This window comes from Cynara cardunculus, assembly GCF_001531365.2.
Source record: "Cynara cardunculus var. scolymus isolate 2C chromosome LG 4, CcrdV1, whole genome shotgun sequence".
In the NCBI taxonomy this organism is placed as follows: domain Eukaryota; kingdom Viridiplantae; phylum Streptophyta; class Magnoliopsida; order Asterales; family Asteraceae; genus Cynara; species Cynara cardunculus.
Window position 1 is genome coordinate 15012077 of NC_037531.1, and position 10709 is coordinate 15022785.

A 10709-nucleotide genomic window follows, 5' to 3' on the forward strand; every position below is an offset into this window, starting at 1 on the left:
ATAAATATCCTAATTTATCTATTGATTTGTGGTTGAGATTGGATCTCACGGTTACCACAAATTAATTAGTTCTCAATTGATTAGGCCCTTATATATATATATATATATATATATATATATCTTAATTAATTTATCCCTACGATTAAATTAGGTTTAGAAATTTAAATCTTGTTGCATGTTTAACGGTACATGCAACACTAGACAAAACAAAAAACCAACATACACAAACATAAAATAATTAACATGAATTCAGGCTCAGTCAAAGCCTTTAATTGTGGACATAAAGGTTAACTATAGACTATTCATGATCGACCGTAAGATTAGTCGATGCACATAAGCTAGCCTAAAAACCAAAGTTATCATAAAAAGAAATAAAAAATTCACATGCAACAATGAACAATGAAAATAAACAAAACCTAAAAAAGCATATATTGTCAAGTCTTATGAGAATTTGTGAAGCAATCAAACACTTGGCTTGTGGATAAAGCACAATGAATAAAAACTTCATTGGATACTCAGTTATAATATTCTTTGTCTGGTTGGATCTATACATCGGCTAGACTTAAACCATTTATTTTAGATATATATCGAAACTTTCTTATATTTTTTAAGTGCTTTTTTGAGAGTAGTCGGGCGGGATTGCACATACTCCAAAGGATCAAAATAACCTCAAATATAAATAGACGGTGAATAATGTCTTCAAAAAAAGGTGATCACGTTAGTATTATTAGGTTGTAGTGGGATGTTCAAATGAAAATATTAAATATCGTGAGAAAGTAAGAAGGGGAGATTCAAAAAATTCATTTGAAGATGCATGTCATACATAAACCAATATGAGTAATATGTAACGTAGGGTTACATATATACATCTTCAAGTAGATTTTTTCGGAGTGTCTCAACGATTTTTGCCTTTTTTAAGAGTTTCCAATAAGATGTATATGTTAATGGCTACAGTCTAACTAACACATATAGGTCGAATTATATAAACAAACATTAACTATATATGTGGATATATATATATAGATATATATATATATATATAGGTGAAGATCGCTCGAGAAAAGAACTTATAGTGATAAGTATAAGAAAAGATCTGGATCTTTAATCACTTTTAATCTTATACTCATCCATGACATGTACATTCATAGATAATTGACTTGATACACCTCGTTAGTGTTGAAATTTAATCAAGATTGATCCAAGAGAAAAACTTCCGTTCTTAACATAACCACTCTGTATAATATATATAGGGTTGGGTTCACGTGAGCCCAGCCTGTTTTCATGAGACCCGTGAGACCACATTTTTACATTTGAAACTTCACAGCAAAAACACTGTGAAGGTTAAAAAAAAGTCACCTTCACAACAATTTGTTGTGAAGTTTTAAGTGTAAAAAGGTGGTCTCACGGATCTCATGAAAACATACTGGTCTCATATGATCCTAAGCATGTGTGTGTGTGTGTATATATATATATATATATATATAKAGAGAGAGAGAGAGAGAGAGAGGGGTTGGTTATTATACAACCCTTTACATTTGTACAACCAATATAACCTAATCTCAACCGTCCATTTAATTTGATGAATATGTGATTTCATAGAAGTTTTGATTGTTTTCTAATATAAAGTATTGATGATAATTAATGAACCCTATTCATCTTCTATAAATATTCAAATCATAATAAATGAACTCAAATCATTTACATAAATATCTCAATTATTTGGGTTGCATTGGTTATACAAATAGCTCTGATTGTATTTGAAATATATATATATATATATATATATCACCTAGTACGACCAATATAAGAAACATATATCACCTAAGCCAGCTTCCATCTAGCTAGGCAAACCTTTGGTGATGATGAAATCGATGTGCATATTAGTCATGGATGCATGATCAAGACAATAATCTATATATACATATAATATATATGTATATGTATATGTATATGTTGCTCATTACATCAAACAAAAAGGTTTTATCTCATGACACGTGCATCCCATAATCGTAAACACTAGATTTAGGTTTCATCGCTGTTTCATCTAACATTCTATTCCATGGACCTAGAAATTTACGTCCAAGCGAAGACTTCATCAAACTAACTAACTACTTCCAAACAGATGACTTTGATCACTACAGACCTTAATTGGCTTATATATATCTTATACTCACTTTCTTAACCATCACCACTACAAAATACGTTTACTTGGCCATGGGAAGCTTCTTTTACTCTTCGGTGTTGTTGATGCAGCTATTGGTGCTGCAACCATGGCTCAGCATTGCATCAACTCAACCCAAAAACTCCCAGACATATATCATCCACATGGATCACTCGCAGAAACCTCCACACTTCTCGGACCATGAATCATGGCACCACCAAACCCTAAAGTCCCTTTCCTCGGTTTGCGATGAAGATGAAGATAATCATAGAGGAACATTTCTGTACTCTTATACTCATGTCATGCAAGGCTTTAGTGCGAAGCTCACCCCTTGCCAACTATCGCAATTGGAGAAATCTCGAGCTCATCTTGCCACGTACAAAGAGTCCTTCGGCAAGCTGTTCACAACTCATACGCCAAAGTTCCTGGGACTGAAGCGGAATTCCGGCATATGGCCAACGGCATCTTATGGGGAAGATGTGATCATCGGGATGATTGATACTGGAATTTGGCCGGAAAGTGAGAGTTTTAGCGACAAGGGGATGGCTAAAGTACCGTCGAGATGGAAAGGGAAGTGCGAGAATGGCACAGCTTTTAGTCCTTCTATCTGCAACAACAAACTGATTGGAGCGACATCTTTTAGCAAAGGACTCGAGGCTGCTGGTCTCAATATCTCCACCGAGTTCGACTTTGACTCGCCTAGAGACTTCCTCGGTCACGGCAGCCACACATCATCCACCGCTGCTGGTAATCATGTCGTTGGTGCTAATCACTTTGGTTACGCACAAGGCGTAGCAAGAGGCATGGCACCAAGAGCACATATCGCCATGTACAAAGTCCTTTGGGCATCCGACTCGTTTTCATCTGCGTCTACCGATATTCTAGCCGGCATGGATCAAGCGATTTCCGATGGGGTCGATATAATGTCAATATCTTTGGGCTTAGATCACACACCCTTTTTTGAGGATGTAATCGCTATCGCCTCACTTTCGGCCATAGAAAAGGGAATTGTTGTAGTTTGTGCTGCTGGAAACGATGGACCAGGGTCAAGTTCGATATATAATGGTGCACCTTGGATCATGACCGTAGGTGCTGGCACGATAGACCGAAGTTACATGGCTACGTTAGAATTAGGAAACGGGCTAACCTTCGTAGGCACCTCATACTTCCCAATGAGCGTTTCTATTACTAATACACACCTATACTATGGGAATAACGATCCAAGAAAAGCCGGATGTTCAGCTCTAAATCCACTTGAAGTCGCAGGAAAGATTGTCTTATATATGTGACGATAGCAACCCGGATCTTAACTCGCAGATGGATGTAGTAACGAGGGCTGGTGCATACGCTGCGATTTTCTTGACGGAATCGTTGTTTTTGGATCCAGAAGACTACACGAGCCCCGGAATCTTATTGCATACCAGTTACGCGGCTGCAATAAAGGAATACGCGATGAAAGGGAACACATCTATTGTAAAGAAAATGAAATTTGTGTTAACGGAAACTGGAACCGGACCTGCACCTGAGGTGGCGTATTTCTCGTCAAGAGGACCTGATCCGATCACTCCGAGTGTTCTAAAACCCGATATCCTTGCTCCTGGAGTCGATGTTCTGGGAGCCGTAAGACCAGACTTGCCGTTTATGGTGGTCGGAAAATACGATTTAGTCACAGATTACGCACTCTACTCCGGTACATCAATGGCGGCACCACATGTAGCCGGAGTTGCAGCCCTCTTAAAATCCATTCATGGTGACTGGACTCCAGCAGCGATCCGATCAGCTCTGATGACCACTGCAACCAACACAGACAATAGAAATGGAATCATTGAAGACCAATGGTATAATCAACCTGCCACACCTCTAGATTTCGGGGCTGGCCATATCTATCCGAACAAAGCCATGGATCCTGGACTCATCTACGACATGGGTTTTCAAGATTATATCGATTTCTTATGTGGTCTTGGATATACCGATCAACAGATGAGTGCTGTAATAAGAAGAAGTCGTTGGAGTTGCAGCACGAACCATACTGAACTTAACTATCCTTCGTTTATTGCCGATTTCTCAAACCAAACCACATCTCCATTAGAAAAGCATTTCATCAGGACCGTAACGAATGTTGGAGATCCTAGGTCCACTTATCAGGCCGTCGTGGAAGTTCCGGCCAGGATGACGGTTAGAGTCGAGCCAAAGACAATCAGATTCACGAGCAAATATCAATCGGAAGACTTTGTAATGAGTATACAAATGGACAAACGATCTCCAAATGTTACCTACGGGTATCTGAAATGGATCGATGAGCATAACCACACGGTATCTAGCCCTATTGTAGTCATCGGGAGTTGATAAAAGTTCGTGAATTCGAACCTGAACCATTATTGCTGATACTAAATCCAGTTGGAAATAAAATCATTTTATTCTAAAATTTGACCATTTCGTAATCACCAATCAAATTAAGAGACATCATCTTCTAGGAAATGTGAACGACCAATCAATTACCATGGTAGATCCAATCTTCAACGACTAAGGTCGAGGAACACACTTGAAGTGACATGATATTATAAAATCAAAGTTACATAAATGTACGAAGTTGTTAAAATAGATAAAGGAATCATTACAAGTTTAATTTCTGTGCTGTTCGGTTTATTTTCTGTTAAGACCTGTATCGATAAAGTTGTCTATATGTTAACAGATAAGTTGTTGTTCGGTTGTTGTGCTGGATAAACCGTCTGAATGATGAAAACGACTATTTTACCCTTGGTTTTACATTGAACATTATATAGATCACATTTCTCAAAACAACAATATTTATAGATCAAATCATAAAACTATAAACAAATCAATAGTGAAACCCCGAATTGGAAAACATAACCAAATCTATTATAATTAATCAGTAACAAGATAGAGAAAATAATAACATCTAAAACCCAAAATTCAAATGGAAAACGGTGTATAGATATAGGGCTCTGGACTTGGTTGTTAAACTATCACAATTTGCTTTCTTTTCATTCGCTCTGGCTTAATGAAATGCAAATAGGAAGGAAACAAAAGTGGGAGCCAAACCCTAAAACGAGAGATGCAACACAAAGGAAGAAATGGAGATGGGTCGTCGGTGTCTGCGGCAGAGGGCAGGGATGGCCGATGATGGTTAGGCAGAGGGCAACGATCGGCGATGGTGAGAAGAAGAAGCAGACGGCGATTGTTCTAGATGGTGAGGAAGAAGAAACGATAGATCGATGGAATGAAGGAGAGAAATGAGATCGAAAGAAGATGGGATTTTTGGGGTTCTAGAAATGTGAAAGAGACAAATTTGGAATAAGGGGATGAATAAATGGCTGAGTCTATAAAACTCTACTTTCCTAACTGACCAATTAAGCCATCGGCTGATTGAATAAGCCATACAGACTTAACAGCCCATTTATCTACTTAATTACATTTGCATTCGATTTTCAACATATCTCAAGTTAAATTAACCATTTTTCAATTATCAAACCTAATTGTTAATCATTTATAATAAACAAATTGATTTCAACAAACCCGAGCTTAAATTAATATTTTTAATTAATATATCCTAACAATTACTAATAAACAAAATATAAGTAATGAACACTAACTTAAATTAACATTTTCTCAATTACTAAATTTTCTTCACAATGAAGAGCTAAAACCCAAAATATATTTAAAAAAAAGTTACAATTTGTCTCCAACAGATCTCTATTTTAAATACTAAAATATTAAAGGGTTGTTTATTTCAGATTAGGCAATGAAAATGAAAATAAAAATTACATGGAATGTGTATGGGAATGAATTTCATTTCTTACGGTTTGACCTGAAAGTTACCATTATATTATATAAAGCCAAACAATTTCTTTTATTTTTATTCTTACTTGTAACATTTTGGATCCTTCATCAACACAAATAAACCCTTACCTTTTGTTGTTTCTAGAATAAAATCTTAACTACTTATATTATACCACATTCAAAGTTCAAACTCCAAAATGCGACCATCTAACACAAAAGAAACGTGCCGTTATGTTTCATATCATACAGTTACATATCATCATGTAACTTTTATACACTATTTACATTTTATATAATACCACATTGTAACTAATCATGTCTTATTTTATATTTACTTTGTATGATTTTATATCATTTTGAAATATTTGGTACAACTTTTCACTGTTTCACGATATTGTATCAAAGCAACTCCAACCCTACCACCAAAAAAACTGCAAATCGATGGGGTCATGGACACCAAAAGTCGTCTCATCTCCAAGTACACGGCAATTATGTCATTTGAACATGAGTCCAATATATTTACCGTTTCTCTCCCTTCAACTTGAAAATTTAAGTTCCCTTTATCAGCCAGTACTTAAAATTTAAAGACCGATAAAAATATTATTTTAACATATGATTGGAGTTCCTCTCTACCATCTCATTCCATTCCAAAAATATTTAAAAATGGTGTCAATTATAGAAATATAAAAGTAAACACTTTTAATGGGAAATTAACAAATTGAAAATTTAATATATGGTTTTCTAAATAGTAGGAGAAATTGAAAACCACTACCACTTGGGCCGTTTACTTTTGCAAGGCCCATCTAGCCCAATCTTAAAAATTGTACATATGAAAAATATTGAGTTTAGTGAAAATTGAGAACATTTTATTAGTTTTTGGATGATTTATTTATTTTTTAATTAACCTGGATATCTAACTTGTATGTGAGCCGACTAATCCCAGAGCGACTACCTGCCTTGCAGATAGCCCGGAGTCATTGCATTTGAACCTGAGATCTCCTGGTATTTTTGACTTTTGGAGTCAAGCTCAAACCAATCAGGCACCACCCTTGTGGTTGGATGATTTATTTTTTTGTTTTTTAATGTATGGATGTCGAAAATACGATGACATTTTTATAAATAAGGGAAACCTTAATAGTATGAGCCGTAAAGAAGATTTGACTTGTATGCATTCGTACACGTTCAATCACCTTCGGTCGCTTCTATATACGAACATACATCTCCAATTATAAACATGTTATGATTTCAAACCACAAAGGTGGTGCCTGATTGGTTTGAACTTGACTCCAAAGGTCAAAAGTATCAGGAGGTCAAATGTTCAAATCCAATAAGGAACAAAAATCCCCTTGTGGCCATGGAGGCTCAAATGCGGTGGCTCCGGAATATCTGCAAAGCAGGTGGTCGTCCTGGGATTAGTCGGCTCGCATAGCGGGTTGGATATCCAGATTAATAAAAAAAACCTGTTATGATTTCAGTCATGGTTATACAAGTTGATACGTGAAACCGAACGTGGGTGAAGGAATGGTAAACTCACAAAAATCAAGCAGATCATATAAATAGAGAAAAAACGAAAGACAAAAGTGCCTCTTAATTCATATTGTTGAATTTCTTATTATAATATTATATTTTGTATATTATTTAATAAATTTAAAACATGTTAACATCAAGAGCACTTATTTAAAATTCTATAATTAGTAAATAATTTTATTTTAAAAAACTAATAAATATATATATAAAAAATTTGATAACGTGATCATAGAAAACATTTGAAATTTATTGGGTCTATGAGATATTATTTAATAAAAATAAAGAAGTAGAAAGTACAAAAATTGATTTGTTTGGTTACAATTATTTGGTATTAAATATAAGCTTAATTGGGGAAAGTTATATCCAAACGCGGATTTCCCTTTAATGGGTGGGTATCGTCAAATCCAACTACAATTTAATTACAAGAATGGTCCCTCAATTATTTTACAATTTCTGTTTTTGCTTTTTTTATTGTTAATGTTTGCAATTTTAGTTTTTGGTTGTAAAAGATAATGGTATCATCCCAACACTTTGAAGTTCACTACCCAAGTTTTGTTGAGAATGGTATATGTCATTTCAGTTGATTTGTCAAGTGAGTGGTCTTTGATCCAAATAGTCCAATTGTTATTGTGAACTGATCTAAAAGATTAATAAATTACAAGTGTGGTGCCTGATTGATTTGAGCTTGGCTCCAAAAGTCAAAAGTATCAGGAGGTCGCATGTTCAAATCCAATAAGGAATAAAAATCCTCTTGTGGTCACGGAGGTTCAAATGCGGTGACTCTAAGCTATTTGCAAAACAGATGGTTGTCCTGAGATTAGTCGGCTCGCATAGCGGGTTGGATATCCATGTTAATCCAAAAAAAAAGATTAATCTAATTTTGTGATAGAGAGAAACCTTAAATTATATGGAAAATGACAAAAATCCATCTTCATTCTCATAATCGTAAGCAAGATCTGTAGAGTATTGTCGGAATCTAGAGAAGTCTAGATTCTTAGGAATGAACATGAATTTCATATTAGAGTTTTTCGGTTTTTGGTTTTTTTTCAAGTTTCATTAATGTCATATCAAAGTTTTCGGTTTATATCAATTATCTTATCAGACGGCTTTGTGCATATTGGTCTGTAGTGGTTAATACGACTAGATCCCTAATCTTAATGGCCCCGTGTGGAAATCTTAGAATGAGTTGTGATCATCAATCATTGGCCCTTTTATAAGTGAACCATCTTTAAGAATTTCAAACCCAAGCAAGCGTACAGGAAGTTTATATTTTTACAACAGTTTGCAGCCATTTATACATGGGACTTCAAAAGAGCACCAAAGAGAACGATATTAGAGACACAAGACAATAAAATAGTTTGACGTGGAAATGAAAATATTTGAGGGACTAAAGATGGTAAAGAGTCGATTTACATAATCAACTCATAATCTTGGGTTAATATAAATATTGAAATTGATATTCGACCCGATGACCAATAAATATTTCTTGAATTCATGCACTCTCTATCGTGGATTGGACCATCTTGTGACGTGTGACGAAGGAAAAAGATATTGATATTGATCTGATCTTTTTTTTAATTGGTATGATTAAAACACGAACGATAATCTATAAAATGAGAAAAATTATATGTGTTATCGTACATCAATAATAAAGTCTAAAATGATATTAAAAACATATTATAATATTATAATTTTAGAAAAGGCAAACAAAATAGACAAATTCATAGATGACGTAATGGTAATGTTTATGTTTTGCCTTCTTTACATATATAAATAATGTGGACTGAATGAAAACTAGTGTCTGCATTTGTTTATGTTTTTAAAATCGATCTAAGAAACTTTATAAACAATGGTTATGAATTGTAAAATGGGTGTATTTTCATTGAGAAAGAAAAACATCAATATATATATTTCTTGAAAAAACTAGTTTTTTTTTTTTTTGTTAACCTGGATATTCAACCTGCTATGCGAGCCGACTAATCCCAGGACAACCACCTACTTTGCAGATAGCTCGGAGTCACCGCATTTGAACCTTCATGGCCACAAGGGGATTTTTATTCCTTCTTGGATTTGAACCTAGGACCTCCAGGTACTTTTGACATTTGGAGCCAAGCTCAAACCAATCAGGCACCACCCTTGTGGTTAAAACTAGTTGATGAGCAAAAGATGAAAAAGAGGACTAAAGTTGAAACACGTAAGCTAAATGGCATCAGGCCTTCATCCTAGCAGCGACATAAGATTGATCTAGAATATTTCATTTACGCTCAAAACAGCCCAAAGGTCAATGGTCAATATTCAAGGACCTTTTTATTCTAAGTCAAAGAACTTTTTATTGGTAACACATTTCCTTGTTAGCACAACGTTACACAGGCAAAGTCAATGAACTTTTTATTCAAAGTCTTCTTCTCACATTGTCGATGACAATATTCAACTTGCACTTGAATGTGATAGGCTACTCAAAATGGGATATTAAGCAATATGTTCATATCTTTCTTTTAAGTACTCGCTTGGAAAGACTGTCACACGAGCACCAATTATACTCACACGACTTGAAATGATACAATGAGGCAGATTGCTGATATGAACACGAAAGCCCATATTTGAGGAGGCGTCCATCTAATGATACCTTTTTGAACTATGAAACTAAAACCTAGATTTTTTTTAAAGTTTGGAAATTTTAATTTGCAGTAAACCGTACGTTTATCTTTTTGAGAATAAGTCGAAAACCTTCTATCTAGATTAAGTTTAGCAGATGAGCTAGTGAATATAGGCATGGCAACGGGGCGGGGATGGGTAGGGTTTTGTATTCTCCAGCCCCGGTTTGTAGTAACATCCCTTCCCCGGTCAAACCTCTATCAATCTCCGGTCAAACCCCATGAAGAATATCACTTAGTTTGCTTCTACCGAGGATCCCAGGCCCCAGTTTAAGTAACATCCCTCGGCCCCGACCCCGGTTTAACTGGGAATCCCCGTCCCCGTTCGGGTCGAGTGAACCGAGTTCCCCACCGGGTCGAAGCAAATCACTATCCCTAAGGGTGCGTTTGGTTTGCAGGAATGTTTTTGAGGGATTTGGATTCCTGAAGGGATTTGGATTTCATGGGATTTGGATTGGATTGGATTTAAAATCCATTCCTGTGTTTGGTTTGCAGGATTTGGATTTGATTTGAAATCCATTCCTCTGTTTGGTTTGTAGGATTTGGATTTACATTTTTTTTTTAAT

At 35.4% G+C, this 10709-nt stretch overlaps 1 protein-coding gene across 1 annotated transcript; it reads left to right on the forward strand.

The window, feature by feature from the left end:
- The first annotated feature begins 2214 nt into the window (after positions 1–2214).
- Positions 2215–4507, forward strand: LOC112510913 (subtilisin-like protease SBT1.9). The gene is made up of 2 exons (XM_025116268.1): positions 2215–3435; positions 3479–4507. Exons 1-2 carry the CDS (start codon positions 2215–2217, stop codon positions 4505–4507), a joined length of 2250 nt encoding a protein of 749 aa, XP_024972036.1.
- Positions 4508–10709: the final 6202 nt, after the last annotated feature.

Coding starts and splice junctions, on each gene's coding strand:
- LOC112510913 (XM_025116268.1), top strand. CDS start 2,215: ATGGGAAGCTTCTTTTACTCTTCGGTGTTGTTGATGCAGCTATTGGTG. Junction 3,436..3,478: donor TTGAAGTCGCAGGAAAGATT/GTCTTATATATG, acceptor CTTAACTCGCAG/ATGGATGTAGTAACGAGGGC.